The sequence below is a fragment of the Pogoniulus pusillus genome, chromosome 15 (assembly GCF_015220805.1).
Source record: "Pogoniulus pusillus isolate bPogPus1 chromosome 15, bPogPus1.pri, whole genome shotgun sequence".
Lineage (NCBI taxonomy): Eukaryota > Metazoa > Chordata > Aves > Piciformes > Lybiidae > Pogoniulus > Pogoniulus pusillus.
The window spans coordinates 24,187,291-24,208,379 of record NC_087278.1 but is presented as its reverse complement, the minus strand read 5'-3'; the positions used below and the strand labels follow the sequence as shown (position 1 = coordinate 24,208,379).

The following is a 21,089-nucleotide window of genomic DNA, read 5'->3' as shown; positions in this document are numbered from 1 at the left end:
ATCAGTATTTATGGCAGTCAGAAGTCAAAAGGAATGTAAGGCTCTAGAGGCATTTCAGCTACTAACAGAGCTACCTTACCTGTATTTGCAATAGCTCACCTGGGCAATTTCCATCTTCTTAGGTAGCAATGACTCAGAAATATGTGAACTTGACTGATACAGTGGCTGGGAAGTATATTTTTCATTCTCTTGGGAAAGTGATGCTGATGCCTAGGAAAAGCCATACATGCACCTCCTGTTACAAGAAGTACAGAGCTCTGGTAGAGCTGTGAAATACCAACGCACAAGTTGAAACAAGTTGATGGGGTGGGATGAAATAACCACAAATTGTGCCATAGGGGGTTTATTGTGAAAAACTTCTTCACTGAAAGAGTGGTCAGACATTGGAACAGGCTACCCAGAGACATGTGAACTCAGTTCCTGGAGGCATTCAATACATACATAAACCATGTCCTTAAGTGCCATGTTTAATGGCCATGGTGGTGTTAGTTCAACAGCTGCACTTGATCTTGAATTTTCTAACCAAAACAATTCTACAGTTTTATCAAGTGGATATTGAAAAATCATGACAAATATTAAGCCCAAAGTATACATACTAAATAGTCATCTTAACCAGAAGTTTCAAGTAATTAGCTTTAGAGATTCAGACTTAGACTACCCTTCTAACACAACTGGTTGTGCAAGTAACCCTACAAAATTCAGATGATTAACTGGAGACTGCTTCAAGCAGTTATTTACAATAAAGTCTGTGACACACACATCTCATTCAATTAAAGGCATCCAATGTTAAGCTTCTAGCTATCTGTTGAACAAGACTTCAGAGCCTAACCTTGGCTTGCTTTAGCAAAGCCTGCATGTCCTACAGTTCACACTTATAATGCTAAGTTTAAGAGCTGTCTATACTTCAATACACAGCTTTGGGCTAAAGACTACCAGCCCTGTTCTCATTATCCACACCATCACAGGTGCATCAAACAGAACTGGTATACACTTGCACACCAGGAGAGTGCACTGTCAGCATAGGGCTTACTTCCTGGTTGTGCTGGGACCAAGCAAAGCTTGTCCATTGCTTCCATCAGAAGATAAGAGAATTTCTTTTAAAATGAAATAAAAGTAAAAATGAAAAACCACATCAGATGCCTAAGGGACTGTGCTGGGCACAAGCAACTCTGTCCTGTAAAATTGTTTGTAGTAACTTAGAAAAACACTAAATTACAGTTCTACCATTATAGCACAGCACAAGTGTCCCAGATGCATATTAATCAGTAACAATTAATCCTTGTCAATACAGGAACATTTATGACATGAAGTGAAAGGTGTCAAGTACCAAGTCAAGACTGATGATTCAAGATGCCTCAAGACTAACATCCCTGTCAAGATACAGTACATTAGGGAATAGAGCAAATGCTACACTGCACAATGTACTGGTAACATGCACATCAGCCAAAAAAATCATCTTTAAAAGTATGAACATTTCCCATTGCAGCCTACATATATTGTATTAGAGAATCCAACAAGAAAAAGCCAGTTGTGTTTCTGAAAACTGCCGTGCACTTAAGGAAGAGGTCTTTAAGACAGTGATACAAACAGAAACACTATTCTCAGCTCTAAACAGTGTTTGCTAGCTGAAGATTTAACTGCACATAACAAGTTAAAAAACCTAAGTCTGAAATTTTAACTGAAGTCAGGAAGTCAGAATCCCAGTACTTCTTGTTACTGCCTCAGAGAACACACCTCAGTCTTCAGCCTACATAGAAATCTGCTGTTTCATTACATTATTAATCTAAATGTATGCATCCCTAATGGCATTAGAGAAGTATACTACACTAACCAAATGTAATGTATTCAAACCATCACACCAGAGTAAGTATTTATACTGCTTGTATTCTCACACATCACACATTCTAGCCTGAATTTCTCATCCCACGCTGATTCTAGGATGCTGACTGATCAGTCATTTGCATTTATGTACTATCAGGAAGACTTTTTCAACCATCTTTAAGTATTCCACAACATAGAATCATAGAATCAACCAGGTTGGAAGAGACCTCCAAGATCACCCAGTCCAACCTAGCACCCAGCCCTATCCAGTTAACTAGACCATGGCACTAAGTGTCTCGTCCAGGCTTTTCTTGAACACCTCCAGGGACAGTGACTCCACCACCTCCCTGGGCAGCCCATTCCAATGCCAGTCACTCTCTCTGGCAAGAACTTCCTCCTGACATCCAGCCTATACTTCCCCTGGCACAACTTGAGACTGCGTCCCCTTCTTCTGTTGCTGGTTGCCTGGCAGAAGAGACAAACCTCCACCTGGATACATCCTCCCCTCAAGCAATGAGGTCACCCCTGAGCCTCCTCTTCTGCAGGCTAAACACCCCCAGCTCCCCTCAGCCTTTCCTCACAGGGCTGTGTTCAAGGCCCCTCACCATCTTTGTCACTCTTCTCTGAAGATGTTCCAGCACCTCAACATGTCTCTTGAACTGAGGAGCCCAGAACTGTAACTCACATTCTGTCCCTGTATGCTGCTTAATTGTACTTCAAGAGATGCCCCACCACAGCTTTCTGTTAGGGCTAGCTGTTGCACAGATCTTAAAACACCAGTGTTGCCCAGGGTACATTACCTTTGGTGTCTGTGGTGTCATTGTGTCTTCAGTTTCAGAGCCAGAAAGAGTCTGATCAGCAGATGTTAGAGAAGTAATTGAACCATGTGGTGTCATGGATGAAGAAGCAGCCTTGCAAGAAGAGGAAACGGAAGTTTTTGAAAAAAATATCTGAAATATTTGGTTTCACTGAAACCTCACACTCAGCCTAAGTTCTTTAGAGCTTATTTAAATGGGCAAAGAAGGCTAAATGCCAAACTGGCCAATTCTGCAAGCACAGCAAAGAAATTTAAGGCTCACTTAACCATGGCTACCAAAATTTGAGACTTTTTTTTGCCTACATTAGGATCTCAAAGCTGAAGATGTGCACTGTCTCAGAAAGAAGCAGCATGTTCTTATACTCACAGCTGCAGCTATGATGAATCTACAGGCTAAATAGCCAAAGTGTGTCAGCATATCATCAAAACTTTTACTGCAAGAAATTTCAAACATCCTTGCTACTTTTCAAGCAGAAGAACAGCAAATTGTCAGCAGCAGAACGATCTCAGACTTGCAAACTACTGTATGATGAAATTGGTTGCAAAACTACTGACAAGAGAAACAATTACAGTACTAAGTCTACTCCAGTGAAAAACTACATTCCTTGGTTCCAGTTCTGCCTTTCTAGGGCAATCCTAATTTCAACTTACTTGAAGGGGTTGAAGAAAATCACTCTGACTTGGCAGTTTCTGTTCTTTTGAAGCTGTAAAAAAAGGGAATGCCTTAAGCAGTATTTACTTCTAATTCAAACACTAAGTATAGTTTCAGCATGCAGTTCTACTTTAAATGTTGCATAGTTAAGTACACATTATTTTAGTGCCGTGGTTTAATGCCCATGGTCATGTCAGGTCAATGGTTGGACTACATAATCTTAAGAGATCTTCTCCAACCACGCAACTTTGATTCAATGATTGGTGTCTGTGCTAAAAATATTTAGACTTAGCACCAGTAAACTACACCCAACTGAAAAAAATCAGTTTCTTCTTGGCAAAAGATAAGTATTCAATAATAAAAAGAATCACTACAGAAGATAGTAATTTTCCAGACAAAAAAAGCAATGAACTAGATAAATGCTTTACAGTTCAAGAGCCACACAGTTTAACATGGCCCATTGTAGAGAGCTCCAGTTTCAGAAGTGTAGCTAGATAACACCTCTTCACCCTGAGCTTTTTCACAGCTTATGTCTATATAGCCACACATAGACAAGTTCATTACAGATACAGCATGTCCCTTCTGCAGCTAGGTTCAGATGCACATGCCAGTGAGTGAAATACAAGCATTCCATTTCCAGGCAGACAGACAGACCAATTTAAGCCACCTCCAGCAAACAAGAAGCCTTTATCTGAAATGGTATTTTTCATCATTAGACAAGCTGTCTTTACCAGATCTAATGATCTACAGCCTAAGCAAACCCTGTCAGTATTCACATACACTTAGATACAGTTCACCCTTACAGTATTACCTACCTACAGAGCTACTTGCTGGAGTAACAGAAGGTGGCTGAGATGAACCAATGGCACTTGGTGAAGCTTTATCAAAATCCAGAATGGATTCCTTTTGAAAAAAGATCATTAGTTGAGAGACAAAGTTAAACTCTACATACAGAAGAAACATTCCCATCTGATTATGTGGCTATTGGCTAATTAAAGCTAGATCAAATCAGCACAAACACACATTGACAGCACTGTTTTTTCTAACACAGTAAGGGCTGGAGCTTTGTGCTACAACGGCAAAGAAAACATACTTGCATGAAATTGTAAGTCCCTTGTATCTGAGTCATCAGATCCTGCAGTTTTTCCCTCCTCAATACTGGATCTTTTGGAAGAGTTGAAGTAGAGCAAAATTCTGCAGCTGGCTGATGTACAGGTTTAGGCACCTACAAAGAAGAAACATTACATCTAATACTGGAAGCAAGACAAAGTCTGAAAGTATATTAACTAAGTGCAACAGAGGTCTCAGATACCACGAGCCAAGGAATTCTGTGCCATTATTGGTATTTCCTGAATTAAGCTTTTACTTTGTAAACAATCCTATCAGCCTACTGTTATCACAACTTCATGCAAAGAAAGAATTCACTTCACTCCATTTCTTACATTCGAACATACAGAAGACCATAATTTGCCTGCATTTAATGCAAAACTAAGCACATCCCTCAATCTCCACATAAGGCCAGAGCAAACTTAAAGCTACATCACTCAAGGTTGAAAATGTACTTCCTACCACAGCAGAGCACACACCAATAACTACAGATTTATTAGGATGGCATTTCCAGACATGAAGAAACTGCACATTGCCAGTAAATTAATCAGACTGAAGTGCTTCCACTAGTGAGCCAGATACTCTTAGTGCACTACCTCCTACAGTATTACCTTCAGCTTTGCAAACTTCAGCATGAAAAATACACCTGCACTCCCAAATAAAAGTCTACCTTTGTCTGAATCAAGGAGCTACAATCTCCTCACAGTTCATCCCAACTGACTGGCACTTCAGCATTAGACTTTCTATGTGGACTAGCATATTGTGAAAGCACCCTGGGGAAGAAGGAGGCTGAAGTATTTTAACACATTTTTTGTGATTCTCTGAAGTTTTGTGGGTCTCATGTCTTTCTGTGCAGCTTCAGGGAAGCAAATCTTAGGCATTCAGTAGTTGCATTATTTCAACTGGCCCAGGTGATGGAAGAGCTACATGAAAGCCTTCACTTTCCTACAGTACAAAGATTTGTCTTCCTAGGAGGAGGTCACAACTTAAATCTACTGTAGAGCAGTATAGTTAAGTACTTTCATGAAGTTAGTAGAAGCCTATACAGCAGAAGGTTGTGTGATGACATTTGACACACTTAATTCAGAAATTACACATGCCTTCAACCATCATCTGAAACTAATCACTAGCATTTGCAAAAATCTCAGTGGCACACAGGGAAGCAGCTTAGAGGGCTCCTTGAGCCTCACAAAAACTTAATCTGTGTATGTACAGCACATGAACTCCAGAGGACTCCATTTCTGTAACCTGCATGGTTCACAAAGTAACTGCTTATTGAGCTCTGAGAAGTTTTGCTTTGTTCTAGATCTGGAACAGTGCATCCTTGCACTACTCTTAGTTAGTATCTGATGCACAAACACTACCTTCAGCTTTGCCTATGCAAGTTTATACTGTTGTATGCTTTCCAGTAATCAGGAACTAAAGCTACTAAGAATGTAAGTGCAGGACAAAAGACAGTTGGATAACATTAAATCTCAGCAAGTTAATAGATAAGTTACTAGGAATCTGTATCTTCCTGTCCATCACTTTATTACCCCTCACTTGCAAACACTTAACCTTAAAACACTTGCTGTCATGGTAAATCCATTATCAGCCAAATATTTCAATTACATTCTTCCTCCTCACTACACTTTACTAAGGCACATGTTTACAGATAGGCAACAGAAGCTCTTCACCTTTAAGCCACCTAACCAGGTCAAGTCTGGCAGTGGTCCACTAGCTACATCAGTTAAACCCATACATTAAACAAGTTAAAACAGCATCAAGAGCATGGAAGCAGAAGAAAACAGATTGTTTCACTTGTGGTTGCAAAGATTATACAATCTTCTGTATGATCTTAAAATGTGTTGGCATCCTCATCTCCTTCTCCAATTCATGCTCATTAGACTAAACTGGTTGCATTTTTCACTTCAAGAAGGACAAGCATACAAAGTTACATATGACATTAGAGCTTTAACCCAAGATTGAAATAGTTTCCATTCTATATAACTTAACTTCCTAGTTTCTGCACAGATTAAAACACACCAGCCAAAAGTAGGTATGGCGAAGTTACCTCACTGCTTTGCCATTTTGCTGGTACTTAGGTGTTCAGAACTTGATTTAAATGCAATACAAAGCATACACCAAAATTATCAGGAAGTTATAATTATTTCAGATTTCATGCCTTTATAAAAAAGAGATGCCTTTAAAAGCAGCAGGTGCCTACTTAAGAGGAATTCAGCCAAGTTTTCTAACCTGTGTTTGATGCTGTTTCTGTATGTCATTACAAGCTGATCACAGAGTGAGTTTAGTGACCTGTTAGTCCAGCTCAAACTTACACTTGCAGACACCATGCAACATTAGTGGTTCACACAACATCCAGGTTAGAGCTTTACCCCGCATTGATGAGTTCAAGGTCTAATTTGTTATAGCAATGTTTCTCAAAACTAGCTTAAAACAAAATATTTTGATATATGCCCAGCAAACTGACTAAAAATGGTGTTGAAATACCTACAATTTATTTTACAATCAGTTAAACCAGTGCAAGTAAACAAATGTAAAGACACACCAACCACTTCAGCATTTTACTGGCATGTCAGTATAAGAGGTATTCCTGTTAAAGTTTCATTCTTGTTTTTTAAAGACTACATGTCTGCTTGCACTTAACACTATTAACATAATTTCAATTGCCTCATACTAGTAAAACTCTATTCTGTGATACAGGATCTCATTTTCCCTTTAGGTTTAATGCTTGAGGGTGTCCAGAGAAGGGCGACGAGGCTGGGGAGAGGCCTTGAGCACAGCCCTACGAGGAGAGGCTGAGGGAGCTGGGATTGGTTAGCCTGGAGAAGAGAAGGCTCAGGGGTGACCTTATTGCTGTCTACAGCTACCTGAGGGGTGGTTGTGGCCAGGAGGAGGTTGCTCTCTTCTCTCAGGTGGCCAGCACCAGAACAAGAGGACACAGCCTCAAGCTATGCCAGGGGAAATTTAGGCTGGAGGTGAGGAGAAAGTTCTTCACTGAGAGAGTCATTGGACACTGGAATGGGCTGCCCGGGGAGGTGGTGGAGTCGCCGTCCCTGGAGCTGTTCAAGGCAAGATTGGATGTGGCACTTGGTGCCATGGTCTAGCCTTGAGCTCTGTGGTAAAGGGTTGGACTTGATGATCTGTGAGGTCTCTTCCAATCCTAATAATACTGTGATACTGTTTAACTGTGGAGTACTAAAATGAGCTGGAATGGTGATGTCTAAGCAGTAATCACAGCAGTTATCACCAGCCATGGCATGCAGATACACAGTTACATTTGCTTTCTACTCAGAGCAGTATTCACAGTATGAGTTAAATGGCACTGGGAGACAGCACAAGCCAAACTTGCTTTCATATTGTCCAATCAGGTTTGCACAAATGTTTAAGATAATAGTTTAGTAGCCCTGCATAATCACTCACTCAGGCTCAACTTCTTAGGTATGGCATTTTAGAGTACATTAAGTGAAATAAGCATATTTTAATAAGGTCCTAGGTTTTGAGATATTAAAAGATGTGAGCTTCAAGAGTCAATAAAAAAAGGTTAATTTCAGCTCCAGAAAGCAGCAGCAACAAGAAAGCTCTTTTTATATACCATGCCTAAATCCCCACACAATGTCATTTATAGATTCCTCTCAGGGGTGAAATGGATCTGGCTATAGCACTGCATTTTCTTTCTTCATATAAAGAAAGACAAGAAAAATGTATTACCTAAAAACTGTAATATGATTTCAGTCGTTCCTTATATGCACCTTACAAGTCAAAGATACCTTTTTAGAAAAGAATGGTTATGGAAACTGGATCAACAGTACAGCATTTTCTACTCATACAATATGCTTTGGATATTAAGAGCTGTCAATAGTTACTAAGCTAAAGCCAGCTGGTGTTTCACTATGATCTACATAAATCAAAGTTTGAATGCTTTAGAAACGTGCTTTGTTTACTTAATTCAGCAATTCATCTTAAACAGCCTCACATTCCAGCATTTTGCTGACATGCACACCTGCACATGACTGAAGATTCCTAGACAGTTCACACATTTGTTTAACTGCCTGGAGACCTTCCTTTTTCCTTACTGCATCAAAGATCTGTCCATCACATAAGCCATCCATCTGTCTATCCTATATAAATATAAAGACCACATCTCATCAGGAAGCATCTTGCATTTAAGTTTTCAGGTAAGCTGACACCATAAATCCCAAGCCATCTTAAAATGTTTGAGACTATTCCAGTACATAGTTACAGCAGGACTACGCATAGTTGGGTGCACAACACCTACTGGTGCTCAGAGTTATGTAGTGAGGAAACCAGGTTTCATACTTGTACCACCACCACCAGTGGGCATGAGATGCTACTCAGCTTGAGTGCAGGTGAATCAAGCTGAACCACCTTAATCCCGTTTCGTTACCCAGTGCCACGTGTTACGTACTCTCTTAATTTCATTCTCAACCTTCTGTTTGCGCTCCCGCCTCTAGGCACAAGAACATCCATTTGTCAGTTATGCCAAGCTGACTGACAAGACTTAGAGCAACTAATTAAGCTTAAGTGATACAGAATGAATTGATCTTTGCTCCCCTGCAGAAACAAGATAGCAGTGTTTCCAGTATTATGTACAAGAGAATTGTTCAATTCTCCACATGTACTTACTGAAGTCTAACTATAGATTAAACAGTACTCTTAATGACATAAGATGGCAGACAAAGTTAGCTGTTTTTCAAGTTACCAGAATGGCTGCTACCTGAGCACACACAGGTAAGAAAGCAATGCAACTAGACTTCCAGTCTGCTCAGCTGTAAGCCCTGTGATAGCTTTCATTTTACATTTCTATAACCAACTGTGCTATTGTTAGACTCTCCAGGCAGCAGTATGGTTTACGCACTCATCTGGAAAGACATATTTAAGCCCCTGTACAGTTGGTATTGCTTCATCTAGACATTAGGTATCTCTTGAATCAGCAGCTATTTTAATCAAAAGCCTAAAAAAATTACTGAAGTGCTATTTGCATGCAGCCACTTGACAAAGTATTTGATCCCTGGATGAGTCATACCTGCTTTGTACAGATAACAGTGGACAGAGCCAATAGCTAGGGATGAACTAAGTTAATTCTTCTGTCTTATGCATAAAGCAGATATTCAAGCCTCAGACATGGCAGATACTCTGATGTAAAAAGCAAATCAGACTGTCTTACTGTTCAGAATTTAGCTGCCAGAATTATTTCCCCCATGAAAGAATGGGATAGGATTCTAAATACAGGCCTAAAAAAATGCACCTTATAAAGCCTCTGCTCATAGGTAGCTTTAGTCCAGTACACTAGTGCCAAAAGCTTACGACAAGTAATACTACATATGCCAACTCACTTCTTTGGGTTCCATATCAAACTTCTTTGGGCCCATCTGTTCCTTTGGCCCAACACTTGCAGCTCCCCAGGACTTTGGAGGGTTCTGTAACTGCTGTGATGACATTTGCTGCTGCCTGTCAGCTTTTTCCCAAGCCTCTCGAGTCTCCTGCTTCTTTTGTTCTGGTTCCTCCCTAACATGTGCAGCCCAAGGCTTCACAGGCTCCTGCTTCTTTTGCTCTGGTTCTTCCCTAACAGGCATTTCCCGTGATTTCACAGGCTCTGGCTTCTTTTGTTCTGGTTGCTCCCTAGTTTGGGTTACCCAAGGTTTTGGAGATTCCTGCTTCTGTTCTGGTTCTTCCTTAACTTTGGTTACCCAAGGTTTTGGGGGCTCCTGCTTTTTCTGCTCCTGCTCTTCCCTAGCCTTTGCTACCCATGGCTTAGATGGTTCCTGTTTTTTCTGGTCCTGCTCTTCCCTAACCTTCGCTACCCAAGGTTTGGGGGACTCCCGCTCTTCTCGGACGCGTGTTATCCAGGCCTTTGGACCTTCTTGCTTCTGTTCTTCCTCCTGAACACGAGTCTCCCAGGACTTTGTAGACTCACGTTTCTGTTCCTCCTCTTTAACACAAGCTTCCCAAGGCTTTGGAGAATCTGGTCTTTTTGGCTCTTGCTGTCTAACACGAGTTTCCCAAGGCTTTAAGGTCTCTTGTTTCTGCTTCTGCTCTTCAATATCAACAAGCATTTCCCAGGACTTTGGAGATTCTTGCTTCCTAGCACACTCAGCTTCCCAAGATTTGGACTCTTCTGGCTTTTTCTTGATAGAGTATTCTGCTTCAGGCAAATAACGCCTGTTGAGAAACTATATAGACCAGAGAAACTTAATGGCTCCCAAGAAAACATACTGCAACTACAGTTCAGGACAGTTAAGTTAGGTCACCTAGTTACTGAAAATTTGACCAAAAGCAGAGACTACAGTTTAAGCACTGGCCACAACGGCTATGTGGACAGCTTTGGCTTTGTCCTGCAACATTGCAGACTACCTCTGCATGCCACAGAACCTCAAAACAGTTCTCAACAGCACAAGGGAAACATACTCAAGCTGAGACAATCTTTTACTCTTATCCTCAATGCTAACTGGTGTTTCTAGGCAGTGACAATATCAAAATTGAACTTGTGATTTTTATAGTGGTAGCTCTCCTCCTAAAGATCTGAAATGCTGTGGTACTATATTAGTAATCTTCTAAGACCACCAGCACCATCTCTCAAATTCTTTGACCCAGTAACCCAAGTACAATCCTCATCCTTAATGGAGGTTAAGTACTAAAAAGCCAGATTCTTGGATTTAGTACACCAGACTTCTGCAACTCCAGGCTGTTTTACTACCACATAAGTTGAAGGTTCAGTGAAGAGGTGCTGAAGTTTTCCTGAGCTATCCCTTTGTCATGAACAGAATGTAAATATATGCAGTGAATTGTGTGCAAAGCTCACTGGCTAAGACTTTTCCTGACAAGTCACCAGAAAGCTTTAGAGTCAGCCAGTTACCAGTAGATAACAAAAACTTTCTAGAGTACAGCTTCTAGTGGGATACTTACTAAAGACACCCCTCTACCTTTTGAACCAAGACAGATTTTTTTAAGATATTGCCAGATGAAGCTTGACTACTTAACTCAGGATTATGGAAGGCTGCCAAAACAGGTCTACACACTCCCGTGCACAAGTCTGTCTTTGCATCCCTACTTCTCTGATAACTCAGCAAAACCTACATCATTCTCAACATCAACACCAGGGCTACAGCAATAAGCTTATCTTTTAGAGTTGGCTTTAGTAGATGTGTGTTTCCTCTATCCCAGAGCACACAAAAGATCCATGTGTTTCCAACTCTACAAGCTTTTATTTAGGGAAGTAATAGAGTATTAAAGTACCATACTACTCCATGTAATTTTACCCAACTTCTCCCACAATAGCCAAAGAAGCCATAAATTTGGGGCTAGAAACAGAAACGCAACCAAATCGTTGATGCTTCTCACAACACCACACCTAAATTACTGCTCAGACTCCCTTCCAAGTTTAAAATAGGTCTGCAGAAGTGCAGTTATGCTTCTGATGAATCACAATACTAAGGGAAAGCAATTAGCAGGGGAGTATCTTACCTCCTGTGGCTGTATTTCAGACTTCATAAGGTCCATAATGGATTCTAGAGAAAGGATGTTAATTTGTTTCAACTGATTTTCAAATGCAAAGATAGACCAAACAGTAGTAAGTCTTAAATTCTATTTAAATGGCAGTACCAATTGCTAGACCTGATATCCTGAAAGCTCAGCTTCTTGTTCAACATGCTATTTTTAAGCAAGCTTTTATTTCCTGATTTGGTTTTACATTTGCAGTATAGCACTAAACAAGAAACATTTTGTGACACTCATAAGCTGGCTACTGTAATATCTAACATTTCCTATGCCAGGCAATCCCCAAATCTTGCTCAAAGCAAAAACACCCTATTATTCTGAATTAGATTTTTTTCTAGAATATATCAGCCAAAATACAGCTGCAAGCCTCACAGGTTCCTTTTACGGTTACTGATCACAAGTAAGCTACAGCACTGGATTAAGTTTAGCAAACTATGCAAGGTCAATGCTCAGTTCAGGTTTCTCCCAATATTATGACATAGAAATTGAACCCTGTAATATTCCACCTGGTTCTTTGACAGACTCTCCTTTTGACATCTGTCTTGTTCTCTCAGATTTTCTATTTGCTGCTTCTTCCAATTCTTTTACTGGCACAGTGGTACGAGGAGTCGGAATACTTTCAAAGTAGCCAGAGTCTAGAAGTTTGGATAACAGGTCCTTCATGTGTTTATCTGAAGAGTAAAAACCCATGAAATTAAGATATGAAAGTCTGAAATTAAGAGGTAATCAAATTACATATCAAGACTCCTTACTTCTACTCTTTAGATTAACTTCTCCAAGTCCACACATCTTACTGGTTTATACCAACAAAATGTTTATTCAAGTGTTTGGTAAACTGCTTTATATCACAGATTAAAATCTTTGCAATCCACAGGTAAGACTGCCACGTGTTTAAATGTACACAGGATAAACACTGAGCCACCAGGTCTCCCACATGCTTAGAGTAAAGCTATTTATAGTGCAGCCTGCGCAACATGAGAGAAACCAAGTCACTATGTAACTGCCTTACAAGACTCCCTTACCAGCAACAGGATGGTGTCAGAAAGGAAAGCTTTGAATTTCAAGAACAAATGAGAGACTGTTTTCAACTGAACTTAATCCTCCAAAGTTTTTTAAGAGTCAAAGTTGACATGACTGATGCAACACTGGGTTGTGTGCCTAAGTACTGACCCATCTCCTCCTTTACACAAAAGAGATCAGCTTGGAGTGTAAGACCTTAGAAGTAGCAGTGACACTAGAAATTGTTTTAGAGGAGGTAGAGATAGCGCAGTCTTCAGACCAGGAAAAAGAGTCAGTGAAAGAGGACTCCTATCAGGTGACAACTACATGAACAAGAACCTAGCTAAAATTTAATATGGATATAAAAAAAATTGTCCCAAGGCAACAAATGCTAATAAGTCATAACAGCTTTATCTCAAAGTTAGCCTGCATACAAAAGAACACTGAAAGGACAGAGATAATAACAAAAGAGCCACAGAAGTTGTTTAGATAGCCAAAAAAACAGAAAAGTTTGGACTCCAAGATAACCAGGGAACTATCCATTCCTGTCAACATAGACAAGGCTAGAGTTTCTGAAGCAATACAAGGTCAGCTTGCACTTTGTCCACAATTACATTAAAGATTTAATACTTAGTTCTCAGCTTAAACTTTCGGTATGTCAAAATTAGGCAAGGTACTAGTGCTGGGGTCTAACAGTTTCAAACACATTGTCCATGACAAATGCACACAGCCATTACAAGATCGGAGTCAATGAGACAAGCAAGGTCTGCTTGCAATAGGAAAGACACTACAACTGAAGTAAGGACAGCTGCCTCACAGGAAAGTTCCAAATAGAAGCAGTGTTTATGTTAGTTTCAAAACTGGTTGTAAACCAAGCCACAGATGTAAGACTATGAAGTCCCACAGATTTTAGTATGCTTGAAAAGTTAGGATGTTTGTACATTGTACACTTTGGTCTGTTGCATGATTAGAGGTCACAGCAAGCTCCACTAATGACTATCCCTTCTTAGTGTGGTATTCAGCACTGTAGTTAGACAAGTATGAGCCTGGAATTCCTGCAAACTAAAAAACATCTCCAAAGCTCTGGGACCTTCAGCTTAGGGCCAACAAATCTAACCTATCAGCATATTCAGCTAAGCATTTCCTGACTGGGAGGGAACAGTGTTCCTATCTTATCCCATTTGCACACAGCTATCTAAAAAGCTTCCCACTGCTGGTTCTGCAAGATATTCAAATACTAGCTACTTTTCAAAAAGGTGCCAGTATACTGGTAGAAGAGTAAGTCTTCATCTGTAAAAAGAAAACATGCCAGGTCGCTATTAAGCTGCACTTAAACAGAACTTAGAACAAACAGCAATTCCTCCTCGAATAACTACACAGAGTGCTTGATTTAGTAATTTCCCATGTACACTCAGTTTTAAGACATTTAAAAAACACACACATTTTAGATGTTATTTCTTTAGACACTCACATGTTGTTCCAACCACAGGTTTCTCACTTCCTTCTAGAAGGTCCCAGAAGTAGAGAGACGATTGTTCCATTTGGTCTTCAACACTGAAACAAATGAGAGTTTTACCATGGAGAATCATAGTCAAGACCAAGTGTTGCAGCATCCCAATACCACTCATTAAGACACTGATTAATGTATAGCCTTCCAAGTGAAGGCTATATACAGAGTGATGAATCCTAAGCCTGTTAGCCACTACTGTAGTGATTTGTCTTTATCTATCCATTAAATAATCTATCTAGCACACATCAGGGGTTTTTGATAATTAAAACAGATTAGAGAGTCTTGCACTCTCCTAGAAGATACTTCAGGATGGACTTCATGCCAAGCCAAGATTCCCAGACCTGGAAACAACGGCTGTTTAATTGGCTAATAGCTTCGTCTATTGGACATATGTATGCAGGGCCAACCATCAATACTCCTGCCACTCAGCTTGTTATTGAGAAACTGGACATAGCTTCACAACCTACTCCACATCCTCCAGACAACAGATTTTCAAGTCCATCATTATTGAATTTTGTATCCCAAAGGGAAGCATTATGCTTTTTGTGGAAGCAGAATAAGGTAGTTATTTCCCTAGGATGACTCCTATTGTGTAGCTTCTAATAAGCAGGTAATCTTTAGAAGCTAATTTAAGAGCAAAAATTAGGCAAGTTACATTATGAGGAGTGATTCGAAGTTTTAGGACTTTAAGTCATGTTCCTTTTGTTCTTCCAGAATAAAGAAATATCAAGATCATCATAAGAATGGTCTATGGAACAGTTCTCCTGTGTTTACTGCACTGTTTTAATTTCATGAAGATTGATACCTCAGGGAAGCAGCACTCCACCACTGTCTCTGCCTATGACAGTACTGAACTATCTTCCCATAGCCCCACACAAAGACATGGAATGCAGGGCTTGTACGTAGCTCACACAACTGAGCCTGTAATTATTGCAGCTTTCCTTTAATGCTCTTTGAGGTAAATCCACCACATTGCTAGTCTCAGACTGAGAAGTGTCCTGCACAGAATTTTAATTAGTCTTGCAAAACATAGTATTTCAAGACATGGCAGTGTCAAACACCAGACATCTACCATAATGAAAGGAGCATACCAATTAGACAGGATTCTTGAACTTACCTCAAGTTCTCATTTCTCTCTGGACATGTCAGTTTTGCAAATTTTATGAGGTAGTCTAGTTCTTTAGAAGGCAAATATATTGCACCATTCACACCACCTTTGAAATCTTTCTGAACATGTTCTTGAGTGAAGTTCTGCAGCACGTACTGGACTTGAAGTATTGTACGCAGCTTTTTCTTCTCTGCTTCAAGCTTCAGTAGACTCTCTCTTCGCTGAGCCTTTCTCTGTGCTTTCAGCAGCTAGTTCAATACATGAATGCAACAGTTTAACATAATGGTTTAGTAACAGGGTTCTAAGATAAAACAACACATTGTAGCACTCATCATCCTACATTCTAACTACTGATTTTGGTAGGACGACAGAAGTTCCTGACTCTTCAGACATCCAAAGCCATTCAAGCACCTCCTCTGGAAAAGCTACTGATTTACCTACTAATTTTCTATGCATCCAGCTTTTAGTCCAACTGGATACTGGTAGCTTCACTTGTGATATGCCTGTATATTGCTTAGATCCTGATTATGCCTGCTGGTTGCTTTGTTACAGTGTTCACAACTGAATATAAGGAATTGATAGAATGGATACCAATGCACAAATCCAAGCCAAGCTGTCCTTTAACATTTATCACATGAAGTTAGTGATGCAGAAGTTGCCTCAAATTTCTCCTAGTGAAACAACTGCCTCTTCACTTTTAAATAGCCCAGTTTAAATGATACAGCAGAATACTACTGTTCCCTTGGCATAAGGCTGAAGCACTCATTAAATAAACAAGTCACAGAACATACACAACCATTATGCATTTGAGGTGGTTTCTCATCATGTACTAACACATTTAAGCACAAGCTAGCCAAGTGCAGAATTTAAAATGCCTCAGTATGAAGTACCTTAAGTTTCTTTGCAGGATCTATGAAAACTTAGGTTTCTAGAATGCACTGTAAAGGATATAAGGTTGTTGTCATGACCATTAGAGTTCAGCAATGGGCACTGGCTATAGCAGCAGAAGTAGAGCCAAGATAAAAATGAAGTAGATTAGCCTTTAACCATAGCATAAGTTGAAGAATAAACATGAACTGGTAAAAACTAATACTAGATTACCAAAAACACCTACAGAAAGGCTCACATTTCTGATTTTCTGAGCAACTATAGAGGAAATGAGTGGGAAGCAATCTAAATTTTGATATTCAATTCCTATGTGCAACATACAAGAAGTGATGCAGTGAAGCAGCAACACTGCTCGAAAGGCTCTTAAATCTCTGCTCAGAGTGTTTTGAGATTCACTGTAATAACTGGAATTGCTACAAGAAAAGCCCCTCTAGCAAAATAGTTTGCATTTCAAACAACATTGAGGCAAGCCATTTTACTGGTCCTTAAAGCCTTCTCTAAGAGACACATAAATAATGCCTTAACAGTGACTAATCATGTTTAGCATCCCCAGAACTACCATGAATCAGATATTTTCATGAAGATAGTATTTGCTTGACCCAAGAAACCAATTTCTCCAATGAAAATACTTCCTTATATGAAAATAACCTTTGTAGTCCTTTAAAAACTGAATAAAATCCTAAGTAAAGCTCTAAATCTGTAACTTACCATAATTAGGGACAACTACAGCACAGTAAGTGGGAAACTCCACAAGCTTCAGTAAAATTCTCAGAGCAGCACTTCTCACTGAAACCAAAGTGATTTAACCCCAGCTCTGTTCCTCACTGGAAACATCTAAACACTGTTTGGACAGGATCTCAGCACAGCATTCAGAACAAAGACTACACTGAATAAGATTGCTTAGAGCTTTGTGAAATCAGGTCTTGAACAGATCCAGGGATAAATCTGACTACTTCTCATCTGCTTTAGTGATCAATTGTCCTCAGATTGACCACCTCCCTCCTAGCTAGCTGGAACCTACTATTTCAATTTACTCTCATTCCTTCTACCACATCTTTCAGCAAAAACCTTGACTCAAGTAATTTATTTGGCATTTGAAGGTCAATCTTTCATCTCCTGCCAGGCCTCACTAGACCAAACAATCTCATCTCCTACAGGCACTCCTCAAAGGTCTCATTTTTCAGCCCCATGCACTCAGAGGCCTACCACTGGATTCACAAAAGTTTATCTATAGCCTTTGTGTACCAGGTGACCAGAAATAGACAACTGGTTACAAGTAGCAAATAATTAGCTCTTAGTCTCCCAGTCCTCAGTTGAAGTCTAGCCTTCACTGTTCCAGGACTACACTCAATTTACTCTGCCTGACACCCACAAGGACCTGCATGTTCTTTCCAGGAGAGCAGCCCCCCTACTAGACTGCAGTTCTGCAGAGGATGAGTCCAACTCAGTCACAAGCCATCAGAAACTGGAATAATCTCAAGCACAGATGAGTTCAAATGACAATTTAAATACAAGTTCTTATGAGGGTACACAGTGAGTAACTGTTGTGGAGATGAGTCGCACAATTGTCAACATTTACTCTGCTCACTACTCCACTTTAAAGCACTTGCATTATGCCCTAAGTCCTAAGATAGAAACTTAGTAATATTCTGCATGCTGGCATAGAAGTGCAGTCATTAGCAATGTAGTAAAAAACCTTTTCCCTATACTGTCATAAGGTAACCACAGAGTATTTTGTACTCACATCTTGACTAAGTCCTGAAAAAGTCTTCTGAAGTTCCTTGGCAAATTCCAAGTTGTGTACTACTTCATCATACTTCTCTACTGCCTCCTACAAAGACATGGATTAAAAAGTATTATTCATGCTTAAGACTAATGGCTGCACCTCAATACTGCCCCTTCTACTTATTCTCATTCAGAATTGGTCATTTAGTGTGAACTTCTCCAAAACAAACACTTTAAAAGCTACTATGTCTGTAACTGGTACTTTACAGTCACAAATATCATTCGCCCATGACTAAGATACAGTACAATACAAAGCCAGTTCACACCACTGCACAGACATCCTGCAAGTTTGTATTAGACACAACAACTTGTGCAACACTTGGTATACTGATGGTTGAAAAAGGAAAGCCTGAATACCAGTTATTTCATTTTTCTCTCCTGTTCCCATAGGTCTCAGAAGAGGTTAACAGCTACTTAAAATCAGACACTGACATGAAAGCTTAAAAGAAATACAGGAGACAGGAAGTTCAGCATAGATCTTTTACCTTCGTGCTTAGCTGGATGGCTTTAAAAATGCTTTGTAAAAACTTTATAAAGAACACTGTAGAAAGTAAATTACTCCTTCAGAAAAGAGTCTTTAAATTTAGTTTCCACATTAAAGCACTGTTCCTGTATTTGCTAACAGCTTTAACCAACATTGCACTAGCCAGCCTTCAAAAAGATTAGGGTAGTTTAACTGCATTTTAATATACCCTGGTTTTAATGAGTTCTTCCTAAGGAGCCAGTTAAATTTTTATCTCTCTGCCCTGAAGATAGCAAAACTCTGTAATTGAGACATGATACCTTTATATTTATATAATAAGGCATGCCTGGGAAGTAACAAGTTAAGTCTAACTTCAGTTGTTCACATGTGCTTTATACAGTTTGTATTATGTTCAGGACATTATACTCTAAGTTGTTTTTTTTTAAGAATGGGCCTGTCACTCTGATATAAACCTCTTCTACAGAAATGTTAGCTTTGATAAGCATTTCATTAGTTGAGTGATGAAAACTTTAATCCAAGTAAGATCTAGGACATGTGCAAATTTCATGTGTTCCTACAAGTTGCACGTTCGTTTGTTCAATTACTTTCATTCACTTATTTTCAGTGCACTAGGCCTTAAACCCTACAGTGTGTAAGTTACTTTAAAGCACTCATCTGATAGTCACACTCACAATTTATCAAGAAACTTTTAAGAGCTAATTAGCAAGCTCACTTAGCACTTGAGAGAATAACTTCTAAGACCCTAACATCCACACATTTGAGGAAGACTCAATTTCAAATCAAGTATTTACTGGACAGGCTGCAGGAAATGTTTTATTTTTAACATTCCAAATCACAGAGTAAAACTTCCTACCCAAAAACATCAGGAACAGTTAACCACTGCATGACAAGCGGTAACTCAGCCTGCAGGAAAGCAATAGTTATTAATAGTAATTAGCAGCAAGCTGGAGGAACAGTACTGAGGACAGTGTTCAGCTTGCAGACCAGTACAATATTGCCAGCAAGATAATTTAACTTGCTGGAAGCTCCTAATTTTTTTAAGCATGTTTTCTACAGTAAGGCTCACACACAGCATCTCTGGCAGCCATGCGCCATCATTATGGTTAAATCCAAACTCCTTGCAAAACAAGTTCATCACCAGATGTGCACTTCTTCCTCTGTGAGAAGCAGTGGGAAAAACATATAGATGACATCAACTTACATTAAAGTTACACTATATTACAAACAGTTAGGTTTCTGTAGGCAAGCATCTAAACCACCAAGCTTCTCTCTTCCTCCAGGTCCCAGTACATGGGAATATGAATTTGAAAGGTACAAATGCAGCATTTTTGTACCTTCACCACCAAAACTGGGGGCTTGACTAGAGAAGTTAAAACATTGAATCAATACTTGCTTCTACAATAGTCAATACCACTGCAAGACAGAATCTAATTTCCTGTTTTACATGTCTGACATATCCCAGAAGTCAGGATAAAACTACTAGTATCTAAAGTTAAGCTCAGCTGGGTTACTAGCTTTCAGTGTTCAAAGTGAATTGCCATTCTCCACAGTTAGTGCTGCTGGATGCACTTGCAAGGAAAACATTTAAAAAATCCCTCACCTCTAACTCCCCACCACATCCTAATTTTACTTTCACCTAACAACACAGTGTATACTAAAGATAAACAGTTAAGATTAGAAGTAGCTTTAAAACCTAGAAAATTATCAGGCTTCCTTGGAATACTGTTCAATAGTCTCTCTTGTGAATTACAGAAGAAAACAGACTGCATTTAACACCCATGATGTAAACTCAAGGTTCTTGCTCACCTGATTTCAGATTAAGTTTAGAGGAACTAAATAGTCATCTTCCTCCTCTAGACATTAAGATTATTTAAATTTGCTTCTGCACTTGAGACAGGAAGAGACATCAGATTTTGTAGTTTACTCTAATAGGTCTACTCTGCTTTTAGTTAGCAAGTTCTTTTCCCTCCCATTTATGTCAAGTTCTCATTTATAAATGATTCTGATTAAGGGCATAGTATTTGTGTTCTCATACTGCTGCACTGTGATAAAGCTAACAGTCAATGAAGCATCTTTCCAACTGGTTCATTAGCACAATCAGCACTACCACTGACACATCAGTGCCCTTTGCAACAATATCATTCTTTACCATGTGTGAAGTACAGTCTTAAAATGTGAATCCTGGCTGCCCAGGGCAAGAAACTTTTATGATTGCAATACTGCTACTCAGACACGCTTAAGAAGCAACAACCTTCACTGGGTTTCAGTTCTAGAATTCATTCTAGCCCAAGACAGAAAAAAGTCAAACCCACTGTTTTAACATCAGGCAAGTTTAAGTCAGCTCCACAAAGTGCTGAGTAGTGATCTTGCAATCTATCGCTCCAAGTACTAACATTCTTA

The 21,089-nt window shown here is 39.5% G+C and overlaps 1 protein-coding gene across 7 annotated transcripts in view; it reads right to left on the bottom strand.

Annotated features, from left to right (window-relative positions):
• CAPRIN2 (caprin family member 2) overlaps nt 1–21,089 on the bottom strand; it is a 38,294-nt gene that overhangs the window by 13,243 nt on the left and 3,962 nt on the right. For 4 of the 7 annotated variants that reach the window (XM_064155795.1, XM_064155793.1, XM_064155791.1 and 1 more), the window contains exons 4-15: nt 18,165–18,251; nt 15,542–15,780; nt 14,386–14,468; nt 12,422–12,586; nt 11,883–11,926; nt 9,755–10,591; nt 8,827–8,868; nt 4,384–4,515; nt 4,106–4,193; nt 3,290–3,342; nt 2,622–2,732; nt 100–210 (exon numbers count right to left, since the gene is read on the bottom strand). In XM_064155795.1, coding sequence (XP_064011865.1) covers nt 100–210; nt 2,622–2,732; nt 3,290–3,342; nt 4,106–4,193; nt 4,384–4,515; nt 8,827–8,868; nt 9,755–10,591; nt 11,883–11,926; nt 12,422–12,586; nt 14,386–14,468; nt 15,542–15,780; nt 18,165–18,251 — 1,992 coding nt within the window. The remainder of the gene's footprint in view (nt 1–99; nt 211–2,621; nt 2,733–3,289; nt 3,343–4,105; nt 4,194–4,383; nt 4,516–8,826; nt 8,869–9,754; nt 10,592–11,882; nt 11,927–12,421; nt 12,587–14,385; nt 14,469–15,541; nt 15,781–18,164; nt 18,252–21,089) is intronic. The other 3 variants (XM_064155794.1, XM_064155797.1, XM_064155796.1) reach the window with 2 other exon arrangements.